This window comes from Panthera leo, chromosome C1, assembly GCF_018350215.1.
Source record: "Panthera leo isolate Ple1 chromosome C1, P.leo_Ple1_pat1.1, whole genome shotgun sequence".
Taxonomy (NCBI): domain Eukaryota; kingdom Metazoa; phylum Chordata; class Mammalia; order Carnivora; family Felidae; genus Panthera; species Panthera leo.
Window position 1 is genome coordinate 7,456,218 of NC_056686.1, and position 24,777 is coordinate 7,480,994.

The 24,777-nt window shown below is 47.3% G+C and overlaps 2 protein-coding genes across 8 annotated transcripts in view; one reads left to right on the forward strand and one right to left on the reverse strand.

Annotated features, from left to right (window-relative positions):
* Nucleotides 1-9,188: 9,188 nt before the first annotated feature.
* Nucleotides 9,189-16,392, reverse strand: DFFA (DNA fragmentation factor subunit alpha). 7 transcript variants are annotated; one of them, XM_042953779.1, is made up of 7 exons: nt 16,221-16,392; nt 14,316-14,477; nt 13,713-13,855; nt 11,416-11,605; nt 10,832-10,980; nt 10,170-10,195; nt 9,862-9,996 (listed from the first exon to the last, which is right to left on the reverse strand). In XM_042953779.1, the coding sequence occupies exons 1-7, from the start codon at nt 16,342-16,344 to the stop codon at nt 9,954-9,956; spliced, it is 837 nt and encodes a 278-aa protein (XP_042809713.1). In that variant the 5' UTR covers nt 16,345-16,392; the 3' UTR covers nt 9,862-9,953. The 7 variants fall into 7 exon arrangements, 6 of the variants coding, with proteins under 6 accessions (XP_042809708.1, XP_042809713.1, XP_042809712.1 ...); XM_042953778.1 differs by adding an exon at nt 10,614-10,732 and having other exon boundaries at nt 9,908-10,195; XM_042953777.1 differs by adding an exon at nt 10,614-10,732 and having other exon boundaries at nt 9,908-10,303.
* Nucleotides 16,393-17,951: 1,559 nt separating this feature from the next.
* PEX14 (peroxisomal biogenesis factor 14) overlaps nt 17,952-24,777 on the forward strand; it is a 143,707-nt gene continuing 136,881 nt past the window's right edge. Inside the window, exon 1 of the mRNA XM_042954228.1 lies at nt 17,952-18,016. Coding sequence (XP_042810162.1) covers nt 17,981-18,016 — 36 coding nt within the window. The 5' untranslated portion in view covers nt 17,952-17,980. The remainder of the gene's footprint in view (nt 18,017-24,777) is intronic.

Genomic DNA, 24,777 nt, shown 5'->3' on the forward strand with positions numbered 1-24,777 from the left:
ACCACATTATATGTTAACTAACTTAGATTTAAATTTTAAAAAATTCTAAAAAAAAAAAAAAGAATCTGCGCTTTTGTGTCTGTCACCAGGCGATTCAGGTGCGGGGCAGTTTGAGGAGTCCTCGGCAGGAGGACCCGTCTCTGGCCTGCGGGGCTGGGGGCCTCCTTGCCTGCCATCTGAGCGCCTCCCTGCGCCCTCCGCACCCCCTTGTCTCTTCAGCCTGGAGCAGATTCTGACCCGCCTTACATGGACTGAATTTCAGATTTAAAGCTCCTCACCCACGGCCAATTTTGTTACATTTCTTTATTTTTGAGAGGCAGAGAGAGAGCATGAGCCGGGGAGGGGCAGAGAGAGAGAGACACAGAATCCGAAGCAGGCTCTAGGCTCTGAGCTGTCAGCCCAGAGCACGGCCAATTTTACATAGTGTTGAATCACTTGGCTTTGTTCTCATGGCCTCCTGCTTGCTTTCGGCAGGATTCTGGGGAAGTAGAGCTTCTTTGGAAGCGAGTACACGTGTCCTCCAAAGTAAGCGAGTCTACTCGGAACCTGGAAGAGGTTAACTTTGATCCCAAGGCCCTTTTGTGAGCTCTGATGGCTTAGGCCTGTGCGTCACTGCCTGGGTGTGGGGGAAGGGCGGGGGGGCTGGTGCAGGCTTTTGACAGGTAGGTACACAAAAGAACAGCTGCAGGTTGAGCTTGAAATAGCCCCCTCTCCGCTCCCCCAAAGAAGAGACCCAAGTGCACAAAACACTGATTTCGGGCCTGCCGAGGATGCGCAGCCACAGAGCTGGAGAGGAGTGCCAGTCAGGCTGCAGGATGCCGCCGCCCCTCTGCCTGCTCCTGCTGTTCCTCCTGGGGGGGCGGGGGGGAGGCACGGCCACCTCCGTCCTGCCCCCGGAGGGTCGCCTCGCCCGACACGACAGGACATGACAGCAGGGTGAGTGGTCTCCGAGCAGGCCGCGCGCTAGCCGGCCTTCTGGCCGTTTCCTTGGCATCTTCGCCCGTGCCTGTGGACCCCCAGCACGGCCGAGTGTACTCCTCGGCTGAGTGTGCACGGGACAGACGGCAGGACTGCCCTTTGTGACGTGACGTCCCGGCACCGGGATGAAAGCTCTCCAACTCCAGGGGAACCTCTCCATGCCGGCGATCTCTGTCCGCCAAACTTTGGAACGTTAAGTGAGTGTCCCAGTCTATTACAGCGCAATCCTGGAGCCGTCGCTGCCCGCATTAGTCACACTAGCTTCTGGAATCTTAATTTATATATGCACGGGACTCTTCTTCCTGGGTCCGATTAATTGACATCGTTACGTTTTCCACCGTGAGAATTTATAACTTTGTGAGGTGATTTATTTTTTCTTTTTTTTTTCCATTTTGAAAAAGTTCCAAGAAAGAGTACATAAAGTCGGCCATTAAAAATGGATTTTTCTCTAAAATTGCCGGATGAGTTTCAGACAAGTCATTTATCATCGGGTTATTCCTAGAAGCTTCCTAAAGAATCTGAAAGAGCAGAATGTCTCCATCTGCTCTGTCTCCGTCAATGTCTCCATCTGATCTGTCTCAGTAATTTGTGGACATCCAGGAGTCAGACCAGTGACTGGTCGGCAGGGAAAATGAGAGATCTCCCCAACTCTTCTAATGAAGATTAGAAGATTAGGGGCAAAACAAGCCATTTTTCCCCCCCCTAGACTGAAAATCCTTAACTTTTCCTTCTCTAATGAGGACAATTTTGTGAGGGTGTTCTCTTAATTTTTTATCCTTTAAACGGAAAGGTGATTTATTCTTCTGAAGCATCTTTTTTTTTGTTTTGTTTTTTGTTCTTTTTTTTAAAGGAAGCAATTATGTATCTTTTACTGCTGGCTGAGCCAGATGGTTGATTTTTCTTTCCTTTGGCCTCTGCTTCTTTTTAACGTTTATTTATTTTTGAGATAGGGAGAGACAGAGCATGAACGGGGGGAGGGTCAGAGAGAGAGGGAGACACAGAATCTGAAACAGGCTCCAGGCTCTGAGCAGTCAGCACAGAGCCCGATGCGGGGCTCGAACTCCTGGACTGCGAGATCGTGACCTGAGCCGAAGTCGGACGCTTAACTGACTGAGCCACCCAGGCGCCCCTCTCTGCTTCTTTTTAAAAACATTTGCAGGAAGCAATAGAAATGAAGGAAAAAAAGCAGCCTCTTGACTTTCCTGGCCTGGGGTCATCCAGGCTGGTGCCTTACGGGGGACACAGGGACACAGGACGGGAAGCCAGAGAGGCAGCCAAAAGGCAGGAAGTCCCGCCCCCTCAACAGTCCCTGCAGGAGAAGACACCTTGCAAGGATTTCTTCTGGAAGACCTTCTTCTCCTGCAAATAAAACTCCACCCCTGATTACTCATGCAAAGGAATTATAACGATGGATCTGAATAAAATGTATTAACAGTTGTGGTCTTCTCATTCCCATGTAATTCAGAAGTTTACAAGTTTACGTACTTTATTTTTAAAAGCTTTTATTTTTCAGTAATTTCTACACCCCACATGGGGCCCGAACTCATGACCCCGAGATCAAGAATTGCATGCTCGACTGACTGAGTGAGCCATCCAGGTGCCTGAAAAGTCTTTTTTATTTAAACTCTAATAAAGTCCAATACTGAGTGTCTTAAGTAATTTGGAACCCAAAGTAAACATTATAGGATGTTTAAAACTGTAATTGACATACAACATTGTATTAGTTTCAGGTGTACAACATACTGATTCAACAATGATATACTTTATGAAGTGCTCACCATGATGAGTGGGGTTACCATCTGTCTTCATACAATACATATATATATATATATTTTTCCAAGTTTATTCATTTATTTTGAGAGAGAGAGAGAGCAGGGGAGGGGCAGAGAGAGAGGGAGAGAAAGAATCCCAAGCAGGCTCTGCGCTATCAGCGTGGAGCCTGACAGGGCTCGAACCCACAAACCGTGAGATCATGACCTGAGCCGAAACCCAGAGTCGGACACTCAACCGACTGAGTCACCCAGGTGCCTCAAGGTTTTAAGTAATCTCTACCCCCAGTGGGGGGCTCGAACCCACGACGCTGAGATCAAGAGTCACGTGCTCGACTGACAGCCAGCCAGGTGCCAAGGTGAGCATTTTTGATGAAGATTTTTGTTTCTTGCTGTACCATACTGTGGACCCACTGGCTTTTCCTTTCATCTTCGTTATGTGCTTGGAAGTTCTGTTCTTGTCTTCCTTTGATTTAAAATAGCCAAAGGCGACATATTTAAGAGTCCAGAATAACATTCTGTTTCAGTTTATCTTCACAGAAACCGTCTAATTTAAAAAATATTTCCCTCATATTCAAAGCAAATTTTTGACATTGTGCTCAAAGAGCAAAACAATTATTTTTTGTGCTTTAGAGAAAATGAATTTAAAAACAAGTATGCTGTTAAACAGATGATATGTTCATTTACTCATAAGAAGAGTTCCATTCAGAGCTGCTGCTATAAAATACCCATATTAGTTTCCATTAGTAAGTCAATTTTGATTTGTTACAGTTCTTTCATGGATGAGCTTTAGGTTTGCTTTGTGAAGAATGAAATCTATTATTTAAAAGATCTTTAAATTTTTTTATTTTTAGAGAGAGAGTGCACCTGACTGGGGGACAGGGACAGAGGGAGAGAGAATCTTTTTTTGTTGTTAATTTTTTTTAATGTTTATTTTTTGAGAGAGAGAGAGAGAGAGAGAGAGTGTGAGCAGGGGAGGGGCAGAGAGAGAGAGGGAGACACGGAATCCGAAGCAGGCTCCAGGCTCCGAGCTGTCAGCACAGAGCCCGATGCGGGACTCGAACTCACAAGCTGTGAGATCATTACCTGAGCCGAAGTCGGACGCTCAACCGACTGAGCCACCCAGGTGTCCCAGAGAGAGAATCTTAAGCAGGCTCCATTCTCAGCGCAGAACCCGACGTGGGGCTCGGTGCCCCCACCCTGGGATCGTGACCTGAACCGAAATCAAAAGCCGGCCGGATGCTTGGAGCGCCTGGGTGGCTCAGTCAGTTGAGTGTCTGACTTCAGCTCAAGTCATGATCTCACGGTTTTCGAGTTGGAGCCCCGCAACGGGCTTACTGCTGTCATCTTGGAGCCCGCTTCGAATCCTCTGTCCCCCTCTCTCTGCCCCTCCCCCACCCGTGCTGTCTCTCAGAAATATACATTTAAAAAAAAAAAAAAAGAGTTGGATGCTCGAGCCACTGAGGTGCCTGTGAAGTCTGTTTCAACAGACTTATTGAAGGTCTTATTTCAACCTAATACAGAGTGGTGCTGCTGAGGACCCTGGAGCCTGCTTGCCTTGACTCCTAATTCAAGGAACTTCAGGATTGCAGGATCCAGACTTTGTTCTGTGACAGATGCCTATACGTTGATACATATGTGTATAACTGCGACCTTTTCCCATTCAAGAATTTCCACAGAAGTGACAATGAGTGACGGCTAAACAGGAGAGGGACTTGTGTTCCTGTCATACAGTGCAGAACGGCTCTCAAGGCCCCATGTGGACCAGGATTCCGGGCTGCTCAAATGAGATTAGGAGTGAACAAATCACTCAATTTCAAAACCCTAATCAAATGTGAATTCTCTCCCATAGCACCAAAATCCTTGATTACGCATATTGTTTATGGCTCTTGAATGACAGACTCTAAGGAAAACTTCCAGGGTAAGGGTTAAAAAAAATTTTTTTAATATGTATATTTTTAATATTTTTTATAGCTTATTTATTTTGAGAGAGTGAGGTTGTGTGTGGGAGGCACGGAGTGAGGGAGAGAGAGACTCCCAAGCAGGTTCCACTTTGTCAGCATGGAGCCCGACGTGGGGCTCGAACTCACAAACCATGAGATCATGACCTGAGCCAAAGTCGGACACTTAACTGAGCCACCCCGGCGCCCCTTAAATATATTTTTCAAACGTGTATTTATTTTTGAGAGACACACACACGCGCACACACACACACACACACACACACACACAGAATCGGAAGCAGGCTCCAGGCTCTGAGCTCTCAGCACAGAGCCTGACATGAGCTTGAACCCACAGACCGTGAGATCATGACCTGAGCTGAAACCAAGAATCACACTCAACTGAGCCACCCAGGTGCCCCGGGGTGGAGGTTTTTAGATGCTAACCTTTAAAGCTTCGAGATTCATACCTTGAGTCACAGGAAGTTTCTGAGAGTCAGGCCTAATAGGAAAATCGGCAAAAGCTGGCTGGAGAAGCATTGTAATCTTCTCTGGACACCAGGGGAGCAGACACGGAGCATGACTGCTGACCGTTCCGTCCTGTTTTCTGCAGAGCTGAGCTCATATTCATAATTACTAGCTGAGTAAAGTACAATGTGACGGACGAGCCGTAATAGCATCCACGTTTCCGAACACAGCAGCTTTAAGAGACCAGTAATTGGGTCAGCACACTGGTGCAAGATGCCAGCCTGAAAGGCCAGCTAACCTTCAGAACGTTGTCTTTTAAGATTTTTCTAGAAGGAAAGCGTGCTCATTGTTTTTCAGTTTCGATCGGGGTCAGACCTACACAGTCCTTAAGACCGGGGACTTATAACTTTGCACTAAGTAATATCCGAAGGATAATGAGGCCATACAAATGAGACTGGCAGGGAATCTGTCAAGTCGAAGCTTACCTTAGTGCAGGGGATTGAATGTTAACTGGCATCCACTGCATGTTAAGACTAGATTAATATGCTCATGATGGATACATTAGAGTAAAATGGGTAAATTAGGATAATTTTCTACCATCAGGTTTTGGGTAGACTTTTCTCAAAGTATACGTTCTTGTAGTTCACTATAGACAAGTTCAGTGTCTAGATGGGGTCACCAGCACCCGGACAAGTTGTAATTCATTCTCTTGCATTTATTTTTTAATATTTGGCACTAAAACGGATCCTCAACTGTTGAGGAAGACTTGAGTGTGACATAGGATCTGAAACAAATCCTTTACAGTGTTCGTATTTAGGGTTGATGGCAAACCATTCCCAGCTTTAGGAAACTCAGACCAGTAAGCTCATGGGAGACACTTAAACAACTTGATTTAACAGCACCCGCGGAAGGGATCACCCACATCTTCATAGCAGCTTCTTCAGTAGATGTGGATTCCAGTTTTTAAAAAATTATTTATTAGGTACTCTTTATGCCCAACGTGGGGCCTGAACTCATGACCCTGAGATCAAGAGTCGCATGCTCTTCTGACTGAGCCAGCCAGGCACCCCCGCATTCCATTTTTTTTTTTTTTTTTTAAATTTTTTTTAATGTTTATTTATTTTTGAGACAGAGAGAGACAGAGCATGAACGGGGGAGGGTCAGAGAGAGGGAGACACAGAATCTGAAACAGGCTTCAGGCTCTGAGCTGTCAGCACAGAACCCGACACGGGGCTCGAACTCACGGACCGCGAGATCATGACCTGAGCTGAAGTCAGCCGCTTAACCGACTGAGCCACCCAGGCGCCCCCCCCGCATTCCATTTTGAACAAACCAGAGGAAAAGTCATGTAGGTATTAAAAAGGAAATTTTGGGGGCATCTGGGTGGCTCAGTCAGTTAAGTGCCTGACTTCAGCTCAGGTCATGATCTCAGTCCATGGGTTTGAGCCCCACGTTGGGCTGTGCGCTGATGGCTCAGAGCCTGGAGCCTGCTTTGGATTCTGTCGCCCTCTCTGCCCCCGCTCTGCTCACATACACACACTCTCTCTCAAAAATAAATAAACATTTAAAAAAAATTTCTATAAAAGAAGAAAATTTTCGGTTTCTAGACTAGAGAGGTAGAGGCAAAGGACATCTGGGCTACCCACTACTTCTAGCTTGTTATAACCCTGATAAAATTAACGCTAATTTATCTTTTCCACTTACAATTAGTTAAGTGATCAAAAAACACATGTGCTTGTCTTATTAAAATAATTATAAACTGGAGGAAAAGCTAGATTTGGTGTGTGTGTGTGTGTGTGTGTGTGTTTGCTTGCTGATAGTTCTTAGAACGTGGTATTGGGAAGTGCTGAGGAAAATCCAGTATCCATGCATTAACCTGTTGGCTCGCTTCCTTGTAATTACAAAGTGTGTTCTGATTTAGTTTGAGCAAATAGTGAACTTGAATGTTCTGCAATCTGAAAATTCGGTGCACTTCCCAAGAGTGAGTCTGTCCCCCTCACTGGAGGCCTTCGAGCAGGACAGAAGACCCCAGGGTCAGAGGACTCAGGCAATAGTGGCTGGGTGTTCAGACTAGGTCGTTTACGAGGTCCTTAAAAAACTTCAAGGAATACAAGACACAGCCAAGACAATTTAAGGCGAACCCGTACAAACGAAATAAGATGGAGAAAAACCCTGAAGGCAAAAAAGAAAAAAAAAAAAGAATTGAGCGGATGACGAGGAAGTGAAACCTCTAAGCAATCTGGTAAATCTTAGTAAAGGCACGTTAATCATTTTTGCAATTAATGCAGGTTTTCCTTTCCCCGACTACTATTATTTTATCCCTTTCTCTCTTGAAAATGAAAAACCCATTCGTTTTTTTCCTTTTGCTTTTCCCCAGGAATTAAAGGTTTGGTAAGTGGTAATTAGCATAGCTCCCGTCAAAGCCAATTGCCTAATGGGGACCGACATTTGACTTGAGTTGAAAGAATGGGATATGGCTAATGCGGAGTTCATTAGTCCCAGCTGCTTCCTCTGACATTCTTTTCTCCTCCCGTAAGAACGGGCTGCCCTGCCCTCTCTCTCCTATTTTTAGACATATTGCTGTGCCGCTACATTTCTATTCTGGAAGGTAAGTGGCACCAGGGGCAATGTAATGTGTTTGCAGCCGCGCGCACCGTGCATCTGGGTCCGAGTTTGCAGACTAAGGTCTTCGCCCCGTAGACCCGTAGACAGGAGCCCCCTCACACAGCTCTGTCTTTGCTCCTGCGCCCCCTCCCTCTGCCCCTGGGGAGATGAAGGGAACCTGCTCTCTGTAGACCTACTATGTGCTAGGTCCCACGCTCCTCCTCACGCTTCATTTACCCCTTTCACCCGGCGGCGTGGCTCACTCCAAGCCCCACAGCACTTTCCCCATTATCCTGTGCAGCCGAGATGCTTGGTGGATTGGTCTCAAGTAGGGCGTCCCAACACCCAGGCCAGCCAACAGCAGCCCTACTGTGTCTTTGAGACGTAGTTCGAGAAAACATTTTTAATTCCGGAGGGCAAAGACGGAGATGTTGCTGTAACTGGTGAATGGAGGGTCCATTCTGTTCCTGGAATCCAGGCTTCCTTTACCCCTGGGCTATCTGTACAGGGTTCACGGGGCTATTCTCTTATACCACCGGCACTGTGCCTGTGGTCAGAAATCTGGCAATTATGCTGTAGACACATGAGGTCTTTTCCGGTTCGAGTGGATTCCAACTTGTTACACTGGTGTAACACGACCAGTGACCTGGATGTAGAATAGAAAAGACAGTATGGGGCGCCTGGGTGGCTCAGTCAGTTAAGTGTCCGACTTCAGCTCAGGACATGATCTTGTGGTTTGTGGGTTTGAGCCCCACGTCAGGCTCTGTGCTGACAACTCAAAGCCTGGAGCCTGCTTCCAATTCTGTGTCCTCCCCTCCGCCCCCGACTCATGCTCTGTCTCTCTCTCTCCCTCAAAAATAAACATTAAAGAAAAAAAAAAAAGCATGTGGACATAAGAGAAAACAAACAAAAGTGGGAAAAGCACTGGAACTGGAACCAGGATCCCGGGCCTCCAATTAGCCTTGTGACACGGGGCAAATCTCTGAACCTCGCCAAGTACAGCTTTGCTATGTATGAGAGGATAAGTCACACCCTAACCGGCTCACTCAGTTGTATGAGGCTCCCGTATAGAAGTGCTAACCCAGAGCAGACTGCTAGAAAAGTCCCCAGCCGGCATAAGTGCCCCTCCAGGGGCATTCCGAAGACATGTGGGGATGTTTTCAGTTGTCTCCATGCCCACAGATGGCCACTGGCATCGAGTGGGTGGGGGCAGGCCGTGGGATGCCCGGTCTCTGTGCCCTGTCCAGGACGATTCCCCAAGTTGAAGAATCGGCCCGTAGGCTGCATGGCTTCTGAATGTCATGCTGGACATTCACAGGGATGAAAATCTGTTCCAAATTAGATTACAAAGCCCAAAGAGTTTGTGCAGAAACAGGATGTATATAAACCAGAAGCCTCTGCCTTGCACCCAGAGAGACTCACAGCCATATCACATGGAGATCGGTTTAATGACCTTTCATACCCCCTGCTGATAAAACATATTAGAAAACTGGAAACAGTTTCACAGTGGTAACAAATATAATTTCACAATTAGAAATGGCGAATTAGACTCTCCATATGTCCCTATGGTCTGCAGACTTAATATGCGCCTTTACACAAACCAAAAAACTCATTCACTTGAGAAACGAGTTTGTGGCCATAAATCAACTCTAGTACGTCACCTTCCTGACCATTATCTGTGTTGAAAATTCTGCAGTTCCAGCTTCTGAAAAAGGATAGTGAGTCTGAAATACAACAGCTTCTTTTCACTGCCCTTGACCGTTACTTTCAAACAGAGACCATGAGAACAGGTCACTAGTAAGAGGTGGGGTATTGTTGGTGCAGCTTTGTCATTCAAAAAATGCAAGGGCGGGAGCCGAGATGTGGCAGCACTTTTCTGGAAGGGACCGCAGGAGGCTGGTCTTCCAGGCTGTTCCAGAAGGTGCTATCAGGCAGGGGGTACAGTATTAAGGCAGCAGCTACAGTAATCAGGCTGAAGGTATTTACTGAGAATGAGAACAAGGCCACGGGGTTTCCGGCTGCAGCTATGTGGGGTCTTGTCTGGCTCGCTTAGGCTCCTGCCGTTCTCCAGGCAGCGAACTCTTCCTGGCCGACAGGTTCCGGAGGGAACGCAGGCTCTGCACCTGCTGGAGGCGCAGGCTGAGCTCCTGATTACAGGCCTGCTGCACCGTCACCGTCTTCTCCGCGTCCCAGCTCAAGGCGGCAGCCAGAGCTCCGGGGTCTTCCTTGGCAACCAGCTGCGGCAAGAATGAGAACCACTGAGAAGCGCTCCCGGCTCCCCTCGCCTGCCGCTCTCTCGCTCCCGGGATTTTCTTTAGGGGACTGAGCTCGGGCAGCGCCGGCGAATGTGAGGTCTTTGTGCTGAAACGCCAGAATCCTTTCACGCTCCGTGGCCACGGCCTTTCCTTACCCTCCAACACTGACACGGAAGTCCCTCTGGAAAGAAGTTTCGTGGGAACAACTTGTCAAGTCCTCCACTTACGGGAAATTTAGGCCAGGCGCAAGTCGAGAGGTCTCCTGCCTTCTAGCTACACGGGGAGGTGCCTGGGACAGGGACAAGGATGAAGAGGAAGTGGCGCCCACTCTGACGGATCCTGCGTCAGGCTTCTAGTTCCCTGGCCTTGGAGTCAGCACAAGATGACCCCCACCCCCCCCGGGCGCACCTTTCGCTAGGATAACTTTGTGTGCCTCGACTGACGATGATCTCCCTCAGGGGCCGACAGAACCAGAAGCCGCCCTCCGGAAGCTTGAGCCCCGCCACTCCTCCCCGTCGCCACTCGTCCCCGACCGGTTCGGACATTCCGTTTCCCACAAAGGACCCGAGAATGCGGTTTGACGATCTGCGGGAGTGCACCTGTTTGTTCAAGCCATTCTGACATAGATGAAATGAGACGTTTGTTCAAGCCATTCTGACATAGATGAAATGAGATGTTGTGCATAGAAGAGGCAAACGGGGCAGCGAGGAGCCAGGGTCTGCAGAGGCCAGAAGCGATCCCGTATGCGCCTCTGCAGGGCGCTGCACCCCCAGGGGGAGTGGCTCCCTGCAGCTCAGGGTCCCCCGTTCCTGCCCACCTCCAAATCCTGACTGGACAGACTCAGCTCTGGAGCAGGCTTCTCCTTCAGCACAGTAAGGATCTGGCTTGTGAGTGCGATTGTGGAGGAGCTCTCTCTGTTACCACCCGTGTCGACTGCATCCGTCTGGTCACCAACACTTTGGGACTCTGCAAAGCAGACATGAGGAGATGGTGCACTGGGCAAACACACAGCCGCACAAACGACCGGGGAGCCATCAGTCGGGCAAGGGAGAGGCACGCGGGGGCGCCTGGGGGTCTCAGTCGGTTAAGCGACCCACTCTTGATTTCGGCTCAGGTCACGATCTCGCGGTTCGTGGGATCGAGTCCTGCATCAGGCTCCGCACTGACAACGTGGAGCCTGCTTGGGATTCTCTCTCCCCCCTCTCCTCTCTCTCTGCCCCTCCCCTGCTTGCGTGCGCCCTCTCTTTCAAGATAAACGTTAAAAATAAAAAAAGACAGAAGCACGTCATTTCAAGATGCCAGCAGCTGTGGCGTCACCCTTTTCTGGCCACGTTATAAACACGGGTTCTCTCCCCAGGCCCTCAGTTCTCAGGGCGACTCCCCTGGCCAGTTGAGTCCTACCTTGCTGCTTTGACAAGATGCCGCCCTCCTTCTCTAAAGCCTGGAGGTAAAGCTCCAAGAGCTGCTTGGACTGTCGGGCTTCCTCCCTCTGGTCCAGGACCTGCTGGAGGGTGTTCTGGAGCCCCTGCACGGTGACGCAGCTCTGGCGGAGTTCCTGAGCCAGGTCTGAACACGGAGCATCAATGAGCACCTAACATACAAACACAGACTTTAACAAACCCGAAACCGCTTCTAACTGTAGCCCCGACCTGTCCGTGGCACGCCCCCTCCTTCCTTCAGCTGTCGGTGTAATCGCCACCTCTTGGGAGCCTGCCAGTGTCCATCAACTGCACTTCTGGGACTTTATTCTACGGACAAGCATGTGTGCAGAATGACACGGAGCTTCCTGTAGCACCGTCTGGAACAGCAAGACTGATGACAACCTAGATGTCCACCAGTGGGGGAGACTCCTGATGAAGTCATGGCGCGTGAGCAAAACAGAATACGATGCAGTGGTACAAAAAAGAACGGCAATGTCTTTTACGTACTGATCTGGAATATTCTCCAAATGTTTCTTTTAAAAAGGGTAGATATACTTCCATTGTGGAGTACAGGGACAGGAGAAAATATGTATGTATTTGTTGGCATATACATTTCTAGAATGGGAAATTGAGAGGTGATTGTCTCTGGGAAGGGAAACCTGGTGGTTAAGGGGCAGGAGTCAGATTTTTCCCGTATGTCCTTTTTATTTTTTTTCCCAAACAGCTTTATTGAGATATAACCCACATACCATATGATTCACCCATATAAAGTGTATAACTAGGTGGGTTCTAGTACATTCACAGACTTGTGCAGTCAGCACCCTTGAAAGCGCAGCACCCATTAGCTATCACTCCTGCTTCCGCTCAAAGCTTCCCCAACCCCAGCCCGAGTCAGCCACTCTATCTTCTATCTCTGCAGACTTGCATATTCTGGCCGTTTCATATAGAGGCAACTACAAAATCCGTGGCCTTTCATGTCTGGCTTCTTCACTTCGCGTAACACTTTGAAGGCTTTATCCACGTTACACATGTATGAATACTTCATTCCTCTTAGGTCGTATGGATAAACCACATTTTATTTATCCATTCTTCAGTTCATGGACATCTGGGTTGTTTTCACTTTTTGGCTACCCGTATATCCTTTTATACCTCTTGGATTTTGAGCCATACAAATGTATTTATTTAAAAAAATTATTTTTTAAATATTTATTTCTGAGACAGACAGAGACAGAGCATGAGTGGGGGAAGGGCAGAGAGAGAGGGAGACACAGAATCTGAAGCAGGCTCCAGGTTCTGAGCTGTCAGCACAGAGTCCGACATGGGGCTTGAACTCACAGCTGTGAGATCATGACCTGAGCTGAAGTAGACACTCAACTGACTGAGCCACCCACGTGCCCTGAATGTATTTGTTTTTATTCAAATATGTAAGTTTGTAAGTTTAAAAAGATTACGAAAAAAGCCACCTCCTTGGAGGGGCCTCCCCTGATCTCCCAATCCAGACTAGCCCCGTTGTTCTTGGCACACTGCCCCACCTGCTACCCATCGAACATGCTTCCTGCTTTATCTGCCTCCCATCATGAGAATTTGAGCTCCTTCCATCAGGATTCTGTGTCTGGCTTGTTCACCACTGTACCCCTTGGACAGAAACATGCCAGGGACAGGGTAGGTGCTTAGTAAATATTTTTTTTTTGAATTGACAGTACTATTTTTATCCCAATTTTACTGGACAGGAAATGTAGGCAAAGAGGCTAAATTACTGGCTCAAAGCCATGGTGATGGAGCTGGGATTTAATTCGGCTTCTCCACTTCCACATTCTTTGACAATACCTCCTTAACCCCCCAGTGAGACTAAGTGGGTCTAGGCATCTGGATTTTCTACTCTAGGTGCAAGAATTAGAAAATGAAGAGTCTTGGTTGTTGTCAAAGCATTGTTTAAAAATTAAGAAATAGGGGCGCCTGGGTGGCTCAGTTGGTTAAGCGTTTGACTTCGGCTTAGGCCGTGATCTCATGGTTCGTGGGTTCGAGCCCCGCATCGGGCTCTGTGCTGACAGCTGGGAGCCTGGAGCCTGCTTCGGATTCTGTGTCCCCCTCTTTCTGCCCCTTCCCAGCTCATGCTCTGTCTCTCTCTCTCAAAAATAAATAAACATTTAAAAAATTAAAAAAAAGATGTTAATAAAAATTAAGAAATAACAGAATTATTGTGGCAAGACACATGGAAACTAAGGGGCTGGGGGCAGCAGAGCCAGATAAGTGGGGCTGTGGAGGAGGAAGGCTTACCTGGAGGTCTGCCTCGGACAGGAGGATGATGCTGGACACATCTTCTTTCAGCTGCCTGGCCACATTCCTCCACCTCAGCCCTGCCCCGGTGTCCGTTTCATCTACATCAAAGGACTCTTGGGAAATCCAAGCTGTACCTCCATCTGATATAGGGGAGAAAAAGCCAGTCACAGTCTGGTTAACCTGAAGTGCTATCCTCACCTCTTCCTCCAACACACAGACCTTTAGGAGGTCTGTACATCCTTCCCACTGACCATTTAGAAAAAGTTCAGGGGTGAGGGAAGCGCCTTCTCTCAAGGATTCACGGGAAAGCCAATCCCCATCTAGGACCTGCATTTTCCCTTCTCTTCCACCTTCGATTATTTCTGTGTCAATCTGCTCTGTGTCTTTTTTATGAAAAGAAGCCACTTAAACCTGATGCCCCGATCATGCATACCCAGGATCCTACCACACTCCCCTTGAGGTGAGTTTTTGTGTCTCAGTAGATGCTGGCTGCACAAATGCTTAACCAGACAAACAGCAACCAGGTGCCTGGGCAGCAAAATGAATCGTGATGGATGTTGTATCGCATAGATCATTTTGTCTACGGCCAGAGTTTCTTACCTGAATTGTTGTACGTCCACTTTTCATTACTGGCCAATGCAACAAACTTAGTGTTGGAAGGCAGACACAGGAAGTAATCATCATCATCCACTATGGTGCCATCCTCTGCCAGGACCAGGGTGATTGGTGCCAGGGACTTATCAATGGCCAGAATGTCACAGGCTGAGAGGAATAAAATATTTGGCAATTGACAAGTATCCATAAGGAAACTACACCTGTCTCTGTACTCTCAACATATATGCTCTCAAAGCGCAGCAGAACTGCTGGTAGGTTACCTACAGTAACAACCACACCCGCCAGCACTAAGACAACACTTCCCACACGCCTGGTACTGTTCTAAGCGTTTCCTGTGCACAGTGTTTTGTCTCCTAACAATCCTGTAAGGTAGGGACTATTCTTATTTCCATTTTACAGATGTCAAACCCAAGGCTCACAGAGGCTAAGTCACTTGTCTGAGGTCACCCAGTAAGTGGCAGACACACAGTCTGACTCCTGACAATGTTTCCTCCAGCTGCTTTGCACCCACGTTAGGAGCACTCGCATCTTTACTTGGATGAAAACCAAGCCAAAGTCCGATATGATTCCTTGTGAGCGAGCCGTCTTTCATTCACTTATTCAGTGGTCATCTTAAATTCTCCTGTGTCAAATGTCAAAAAAAAAAAACAAAAACAAAAAACAAAACGAAAGAAAGAAAAAAAAAGAGGAAAGAATAGTAAAAAAGGAAATGCTTTCTGTTCCAAGCAGCATTGTACTCTGCAGTGTTTCTAACCTACAGGAAGGCACAGGAGAAGCAGGAGTTTGCATCAGTAGCTTCTCCTCTTTACTGTCAAGGGGCAACAGGCTTGTCTGGGGCAGATCTGTCCCATCGCATTTGGTGATGGCAATGCCTACAGCACAAACAGGGTGAGGGGAAGCAGCAAAGTAGCCAGTGGACTACAAATATGGTTGGGCAATGTTGTCCAGCACCCAAATAGAACAGCAAGCCTTGGAGAGGCTGAGCTCCAAACACAAGCGCTTACACTGGTCTCTGGGCCAAGTGTATCCAGCCGATGCATTCAAGAGGAACTAACACTTAAGTACCCTAATGCCAAGAACAAATATGTGAAGAGTGAGGTGGCAAAAGCCATGTCACGAAAGCATTTATAATGCTTTGGCTGCTCCTGGGTCTCCGAAAGATTTCTGTCTGGTATCTTTTGGGGCTTGGTGACTCAGAGAGGAGCACTGAACACTGACACACACTATGACTGGGGATGGCTCACACGTTTAACGTGTGCAACTTCACCGTGGATAAACAATTTATTACTACTGGCTCATAATACTTTCAAGTCGTGGAAACACAACAGTCCTGTAAAAAGCACGGCTGGAAATATTATACCCATTTTGCCGATGAGAAAACTGAGGGTCGAGAGCTGGTTTAAGTATAAGGTCAAGCAGCTAGTACGTGTGGGGCCGGGACTCGGAACTTCGGTCACTCAGAGCACCAGTTCCTTGTCTGGAACTCCAGGAAGGTCGGAAGCAGCTCCCTCTACGCTGCACAAGTGCCTGCCAGAGCTGACGACAGAAAGGCGCTGGCACCCTGCTGGGGGCACCAGCGTCACGGTAGGAAGCCCGGAGGCAGGCATGCACCAGGCTAGGTCTGCTCCAAGGTCTGAGCGATTCTAGGCAAGACACCTAAGTCGAGTCGGTTTTAATTTGCATATTTCTTCCCGTCTACCTTCCCACCAAATGAGTCTCACATGAGATAATCGCCTTGAAACTTGTCCATCGCTATGCCCACATGAGTTACTTCCGTCCCAAGTCGCTCCTGCTGACCCCGCTTTGCCCCTGCCCGACCTCCTCACCGGACCCGGCTCCCCGCAGCCCCCGCCCCGGCCCCCACAGCCTCCGCCCGGGTCCCGCGCCAACCCTTGTTCCTCAGCTCCTCCAGGCAGGAGGCCGCCACGCCATGCTGCTCGCGGCTGTGGTTGCGGCGCAGCAGGCACGGCTTCAGAGGCCGGATCTCAGTCTCGGCGCCTCCGGCCACCTCCATATTCTTCAGGGTGGGACTCGGCTGACTCGGGGAAGTCGCGGAGGCTCCGCGCGGCGCCACCCCCCCGCCCGCGGCTTGCCGGGAGTTGTAGTTCTTTCTGCGGCAAATCACGCGTGGGACCAAGGTACGCCGGGAAGTGTAGTCTTAGTTGCCGCTAATCCCGTGTGGCTCCGGGGGTATGCCGGGAGCTGTAGTCTCTGGGATCGAAGCTAACTTCGTTACGTCACTCAATTCGGCCTAGAGGAGTGTTTTTCTAGCTTATATTTAGGAGTTCGGTGGCGGGATCAAAATGAGGTCAATATGGATTTATTTTGCGTTATGAAAGACACGCATATATATTCCTTGGATTGTTAGAACGCTCTTAATTACATATATAGATGCATAACGTTAACACTCAAATGAAACAGTGACATTCTACTGTGTTCATTTGTTTTCCTTTCCAAACTGAAAAGATCTGTAAGATGTCCCAACCCTCAGGCAATTTAAAACATTGATGAGTGTAGTTTTCAGTCCTGCTGAAAGAATAAGATACTCGCACATTTCCACCAGTTTGATTCCCGGCTTCAGCTGTGCAAATTGGGATCTCGGAACGAAATGCTTACATAACTAGATTAAACATTAAGATCTCAAATCAGACGGGAAAGGGAAAATGCGAACCACATCACTGTTTGAGATTGTCCAGATGCTGCTCGGCAATAAATTCATCCTTGTTCTAACACTGCTACTTTCTTCCCTCTAAGAAACGTTTACCAGTAAAATAATAAAAAATTTTAAAAGGTTCTTCGCTTGAAGTGGGGGCAGGGGGGAGGCATTTTATGTACATAAGAAATAGCTCATATTCATCCAGAGTCTCTTTCATATTTTGTTTATAAGAAAATAAGATATCTCATTAGAAAACTGTAGGCATTTAAAACTGGTAAGAGGAATTGTTGAGGCAACCCTTTTAAGTACTCGTAATCAGTCAAAACACAACTGCAATATGAACTGACCGATAGTTCTAATATATGCAATTTTTAAATATAATTTTACATTTAGCTTAAAATCTAACGACTCAACTACTATCAAGTAAGAATGTAGAAGTCTCTTCTCTCCAAAAAGCTCCGTTCTGTGTCTTCCTAATCTGCAAACTGTTATCAGACTCTTATCCGTAAGATGCTGTAATTGTGTGTGTGTGTGTGTGTGTGTGTTTGGCCTGAATTTAGGAGCAGGAATTGAGTCTTGGATCTTCTTATTACTAGCAGCTACCAAAGTGCCTGGCAAATAGTAGGCACTCAACAAATGGTATTGAACATTAATTAATTAATTTCCAAGGTTCTTCCCATTCATTCATATATTACAGATTTAGCGAGTCCCTGCCTGTGCCCAAGGCACTGTGGGGATGGTCAGAGATTTAGTTCAATGAGAATAATAAAAATGCAAAAAACACGGACTTAAAAACTTCCTGGGCAGCAGAGACCTAATGGCAATTGTGTGAGGTGACCCGGACGTAGGAGTTCCCCTTCCTCCTCGCGTGCCCCCACCCGGCCCCCATCGACAGGTTCAGTTCCGGCTACTTTGGTCTGGGCGGGTGAGCGAGAGCGAGGGCGCTTGGGAGACGCCTCGCCCAGCGGCGATAGATTAGTCAGGCCTCAGAAAGATGGCGTCCTCGGAGCAGGCAGAGCAGCCGAGCCAGGTAAGGGGAGTGGGACTGCCCCGCCGTAGTGGCGGGGACCGCGGCTGGAGGGGGCGCTCGGCGTGAGGCTGGGCGTTGGGCGGGGGCCTTGAGCCTCCTCAGCCGGGGGCCCCGACCTCTTGCCCCCTCCCGGGCCCCGCCCCTCCCCAGGTCCTCGCCGCCCGGCCCCTCCCCCGGTGACCCCTCTCAGACCACATTCCCAAGCCGAGGCTCGGGGACGCCCGCGGGCCCCCGCTTCCCTCCTGCTGACCCCTCGGGTCCCACTTGCGCTTGGCCGGGACGGTGGCGGGACCCTTGAGAAGCCTCCAGCCTTGAGCTGCGAGGGCCCCTGCTTGAGGAGAGAGAGGGGTGCGAGGCTCCGTCGTTCTCGGTTGTCCCCTCCCAGGAGGGCCCTGACTCCATCAGGATTCCCACGCCCACAGCCTCAGCCTCGCGAGGTGGCCCCGCTGCCAGCCTCTTCGTCACCTTTGCGCGTTCCGTGCCAGTGGAGGGTCAGAAATGTACTGGGACTCTCTCAGTACGTTGGTAGGAAGGGCACTCACTGTAAACAACAGACGCCACCAAGCTTTTGCTGAGGATCCGTTTTTGCTTCCCAGAGTTTGGTTTTCTCGGCCAAAGGGCCCCCTTTTAGCTTTTCAGCCGCAGTTTCAGCCAGATCACACTCCATTAAGGGGACCTTGGGGACCAGTGTTCGTGCTGTCAGGAAGCAGTGGATGATAAGGCCTATGAATGGGTTTGAAATCCAAAGGTGGGTGGGCTGGGGTGGGGAGGACAGGGGTAAGCGGTACCTTGCATTTACTGAGGGTGTGCTATCATGCTGGGGACAAATTAACGTTTATTACCTTGTGTAACGCTCATTACAACCTTTATGAAATACAGGCTATTAACCGCCATTTCAACAGAAGTGGATTCTGGAGGTCTGTAACATACCCCAGATCACGTGCCTGATGGGGGCTGCGTTTAAGCCCAGATGTGTGTGACTCCACCGGTTAGCCACACATGCTTACGTTTACTTAGGATTAGACCAAGGAAGGAGAAAATGGTTTCAATGTGGACTTCATCTCTCACCTCCTTGAAACACCTGTAGACTTTTCATAGCCTAGCGGCATTTCACTTCCTTCCTAGGCGGAAGAACACTACTTAACGTTTCTTACTGTTTTATTCTTCAGGATAGGTCTATTACAGGAATTGCACTTAGAGGAGTTGTGTGTTCCCCAGGTCAGCTTCTGTTAGCAGAGCGAATGACTCAGAAAGATGAAGTCTGGAGTGTAAAAGATGGGAAATAACTCGGGCTGATTCTGGCCTTTCTCACCGTCAGAAATTCTGGAGTGTGGGAGTGTCTGGGAGGAGGGGCCCTTCTTTCTTGACTTATCTCGCTTAGCTTCCTGAAATGCTGAAGCTCCTCAAAATCTGGGCTTTTCTGAACGGTTACATGTTAGGGATGCCCGCAGCCTGGTGTGTGTGTGTGTGTGTGTGTGTGTGTGTGTGTGTGTGTCTTCATTCCCTGATTCTTCTAGGACTTTTAATTTGCCAGTGCTGTTAAAGTTACTAAAAAGCTTGCCACTTGGAGCCATTGTAGTGCCCAAGGATTCCTTTGGTTCTGGAAATTGCCCTTTCCGTACATGTGGAAGGGATCTAAGGTCCTCTGAGGGGGGTTTGGCCATACTTGTTGGGTTTTCAGCTCTGCATATCCTTTGCCCTCCTTTCCAAAGCTGGTAGAGACGGGATTGCATCAGAGCACGCTGGCAGTCAGGGGAAAATTTTAACTCCATGCCAAATTCTGTCGTTGTCTAACAATAAGCCGCAAATGCACACTTTTTAAGTGGACCAACTTCTAGCGGTTGCTTGTCGTTTCATTTTCAAGTCCTGATCAACTTAGTTTCCCCTTGCTGCTGTCAAAGCAGAGTGGAATTTATTTTTTTTTCAATGTTTTTTTTTTTTTTTTTTATTTATTTTGGGGACAGAGAGAGACAGAGCATGAACGGGGGAGGGGCAGAGAGAGAGGGAGACACAGAATCGGAAACAGGCTCCAGGCTCCGAGCCATCAGCCCAGAGCCTGACGCGGGGCTCGAACTCACAGACCGCGAGATCGTGACCTGGCTGAAGTCGGACGCTTAACCGACTGCGCCACCCAGGCGCCCCTACAGAGTGGAATTTAAAGAACAATGTGGATAGTTCCTCCAAACCTGGTCGGTAAGAAAGAACACATGTCTGGGCGGCTGAATCAGTATTTGTTTCATAGAAAGTTTGTTCATTGGCTTTGTGGCTTCAGCTTCTCGTTTTGGAAGATAGAGGGTGGTAGCCAAACCCCTTCTTTGAGAGGCGGTGTCAAGCTGGCATGGGCTCCAAAGCCATCCTTACTGGCTTATAAGCCTAGCCCCACTACTTATAGCTGTGTGATCTTGGACAAGTGACTCAACTTTTTTTTTTTTTTTTTTGAGAGAGAGAGAGAGAAAAAGCTCAAGTGGGGGAGGGGCAGAGAGAGGGAGAGAGAGAATCCCAAGCAGGCTCTGCACTGTCTGTGCAGAGCCCGATGTGGGGCTTGAACTCACGAACCATGAGATCATGACTGAGCTGAATGAAATTGGATGCTTAACTGACTAAGCCACCAGGCACTCCAATAAAATAACTTACTTTAATTTTTTTTCATGTTTTATTTTATTTTTGAGAGAGAGAGAGAGAGAGACAGAGAGAGACCACAGAATCTGAAGCAGGCTTCAGGCTCCGAGCTGTCAGCACAGAGCCCTACACGGGGCTCGAGCTCACAAACCGTGAGATCATTACCTGAGCCGAAGTTGGATGCTCAACCAATTGGGCCACCCAGGTGCGCCTAAAATGACTTATTCTAGAGCAGTGCCTGACATAGTGTTTATTACTATTACCATTATTGTTACTACATTCATAAACTCTGAATTTTCACTCACAAACGAGAAATCTTTTTTCCAGTCCTATTATCATCTTTTTGGGGGGTATGATCTTTCACATGTTGCCTACCAGTCCACTCAAGTTGTTCTTTTATTTGTTCTGGAGTAACTTCTTTCATATTTGAATACCCTGAATGCTGGGGTTTATCCTAGCTGTCCTTGTGACTTTTAGATGCTAGTGACATGCTTGATTTTTTCATAATGGCAGTCTTCTTAGTCTTTCTTCAGTCTGAGTTAGAAATTACATTTATTGCTGGGGCGCCTGGGTGGCTCAGTCGGTTAAGCGCCCGACTTTGGCTCAGGTCATGATCTCACGGTCCTTAGGTTCGAGCCCCACGACGGGCTCTGTGCTGACAGCTCAGAGCGTGGAGCCTGCTTCGGATTCTGTGTCTCCCTCTCTCTCTGACCCTCCCCTGTTCATACTCTGTCTGAGTCTGTCTCAAAACTAAATAAACATTAAAAAAAAAAAAAAAAAGAAATTACATTTATTGCTTCAAATCCTCGTATTTTCCCCATGTTACCCTGGGTTGCATGGTTGATCTCTTATGAGAGGCCCTTCTAGTCTGTACCTGGTACGGCCCATAGAAATGGGAGCTGTTATCCTTATTTCTTTTTTTTTTTTTTAATTTTTTAACGTTTTTTATTTATTTTTGAGACAGAGAGAGACAGAGCATGAACGGGGGAGGGGCAGAGAGAGAGGGAGACACAGAATCGGAAGCAGGCTCCAGGCTCTGAGCCATCAGCCCAGAGCCTGACGCGGGGCTCGAACCCACGGACCGCGAGATCGTGACCTGAGCTGAAGTCGGACGCTTAACCGACTGAGCCACCCAGGTGCCCCTGTTATCCTTATTTCTGTTTCTCCATCAGCTGTCTTCAGTGAAGTGCAGAAGCATGGTTCATTCTGGGTGTTTAGTGGTTATTGAATATTGAATATATTGCAGAACGTGGATTTCCAATCTGTTGAAATTCCCCGGATACAGTACATTTGAGATTGAGAAAACACAGAAGCAGGGGAGGGAGAAGAACACAGCAAAGACGTTAAGGAGTGCGAGAGCATGGCCTTGTATCCTGACAGTCTTTGAACTTCAGCCCTGACTCGCTATTGGACTCAGCACTCCACCTCCCTGAGCCTGTTTTCTCCTCTGTAAAGTAGTAATTACCCTAAAGGGTCGCTCTGAGGGTTGACTGGAATCACAGATATAAAAAAAGTATTTGGTGCATAGTAAGTGCTCAGTAAGTGTTAGTTTCCTTCTCCCGAGTCTCTATGTGCAGTTTTGGCAGTGTGCTGAACTCTTTTTTTTTTTTTTTTTTTTTTTTTAATGTTTATTTATTTTTGAGAGAGTGTGAGTGGGAGAGGGGCAGAGAGGGGGACAGAGGATCCAAAGCAGGCTCCGCGCTGACAGCACAGAGCCCGATGTGAGGCTTGAACTTACAAACTGTGAGATCGTGACCCAAGCTGAAGCCAGCTGCTCAACTGACTGAGCCACCCAGGCGCTCTGGAAGTCTGCTGAACTCTTGAATAACAGTAGTTTAAATGAGATATTTTTCCCCTCAAGTTTTTGGTATTTTGAAAAATTTCCAACCTGTAGAAATGTTGAAAGAATAATACAGAGAACTCCTGTAAAACTCCCACAAAACCTTCAAGATATACTGTTTACATTTTGCTGAATTTGCTTCATCTCTGTCTCTTTAAATATATATATAAATATATATTTAAGGATTTGAGAATGAGTTACAGAATTACAGTATTCCATCCTAGAATACTTCACCTTGTCTTAAGAGTAAGGTTATTCTCGTTATACCATATCACTTGTAACATAATACCGTTATCACACAAGAAATTTAGTATTGATAAAATATCATTATTTAAGGGGCGCCTGGGTGGCTCAGTCAGTTGAACATCTCACTCTTGATCTCATCTCAGGTCTTGATCTCAGGGTTGTGAATTCAAGCCCTATGCCTAGCATAGAGCCCACGTTTAAAAAAAAAATCATTATTGAGGTGCCTTGATGGTTCAGTTGGTTAAGTGTGTAACTTTGGCTCAGGTCAATATCTCATGGTTCGTAGGTTCAAGTTCTGTATCGGGCTGTCTGCTGTCAGCACGGATCCTTTGTCACCTCCTCTTTCTGTACACCCCCCACTCATGTTCTCTCTCTCAAAAATCTTTAAAAAATCATTATTGAATAATATAGTCTACGTTCAAATTCCCCCAACTAAGAAAAATCCAGATCCAATCAAGAAATAAGGATTGCATTGTCTCTTTAGTATGCTTTAGTCTAGAATAACTCCCTAGTCTTTAAATTTTTTCTTTTTCTTTTCTTTATTTTTTAAATATTTATCTTGAGAGAGAGAGAGACAAGAAAGAAAAGGGGGGGCAGAGAGAGAAGGAGAGAGAGAGAATCCCAAGCAGGCTCTATGCTCAGCATGCAGGGCTCAATTTCATGACTGTGAGATCATGACTTGAGCTGAAATCAAGAGTTGGATGCTTAACCAACTACTCAGGTGCCCCTCTTTTCTTTTCTTTTCTTTTCTTTTCTTTTCTTTTCTTTTCTTTTCTTTTCTTTTCTTTTCTTTTTTCTTTCTCTCTCTTTTTTTTTTTTTAACATTTATTTATTTTTGAGAGACAGAGAGAGACAGCATGAGTGGGGAAGGGGCAGAGAGAGAGGGAGACACAGAATCTGAAGCAGCCTCCATGCTTTGAGCTGTCAGCACAGAGCCCGATGCAGGGCTCGAACTCAGAACTGCGAGATCATGACCTGAGCCAAAGTTGGACACTCAACCCACTGAGCCACCAAGGCACCCCGTTTTTTCTTTCTTTTATTTTTTAACTGAAGTTGAGCATAGACCCAGAAAGCACACAAATTATGTGTCTAACTTGGAGAATTTTCAGAGTGAACACACTTGTGTAACCAGTACTTGCATTAAGAAATCAAACATTACCAGGACCTCAGAAGCTGTCTCCCTGGTAACCCTCCTGTCACTGTCCCACCCTCAGAGGTTGTCTCTATCCTGATTCAAAATCTGTAGATTCGCTTAATAGCTTACTGTGTGACAAAGTCCTTGTGGCCAAAAACTTTATTGTGGAATTCTAATAGGTGTGTTGTGGTCAGTTTAATGAGTTTTGACAAATATTATACCTATGTAACTACCACTGCAATCAAGATCAAAACAATTCTGGTATTCCTAAATGTTCCTTATGCTGCTTCCCAGTAAATCCTAGCTTTTGGCTTCAGGGATTCGGAACTCCTTTCTATCACCATCAATTATATTTGTCTTTTCTAGAATTACCTGTGAATGAATTCAAAATGTATGTATTCTTTTGTGTCTCACTTCTTTTGCTCAGAGTGATGTTTGTGGGACTTCTATTGTATCAGTAATTCATTAATTTTTAGTAGTGTGTACTATTGTATAGATATACCACAATTTATTGATCTGTTCACCAGTTTATGGCTATTTGGATTCTATTAATGACCTGTTGCTGCATAACAGTATTACAGCAAATTTACACAAATTATCAAAAAGAGCACTCATGTATTGTTTCAGTTTCTGTGAATCAGGACACAGTTTAGCTGAGTTTCACAGGGCGAAAAATCAAGATGTCTGCTGGGGCTGTGACCTCATCTGGGTCTTGACTGGGGAAGGATCTGCTTCCTAGCCCATGTGGCTGTTGGCAGCATTTAGTTCCCTATGGCCTGCAGGTCCCTGGTTGAATGCCAATAACAAAAGGGCACCCTCTGTTTTTTGCCTCAGGGGTCTTCCTAACGTGGTCACTTGGCTTCCTCAAAGCCAGTAAGGAAGAGAGTGTCTTAGGAAAATGGGCACTACAGTCTTACATAA

Bases quoted from the DNA above. Each gene is read 5' to 3' on its own strand.
- DFFA (XM_042953774.1), bottom strand. From the start codon at position 16,344: ATGGAGGTGGCCGGAGGCGCCGAGACTGAGATCCGGCCTCTGAAGCCG. The intron at 13,856-14,315 runs GTAAGAAACTCT...CCCCTATATCAG, and splicing joins GTGGACGTACAACAATTCAG to ATGGAGGTACAGCTTGGATT. The intron at 10,981-11,415 runs GTAGGACTCAAC...TCTGCTTTGCAG, and splicing joins CATCTTGTCAAAGCAGCAAG to AGTCCCAAAGTGTTGGTGAC.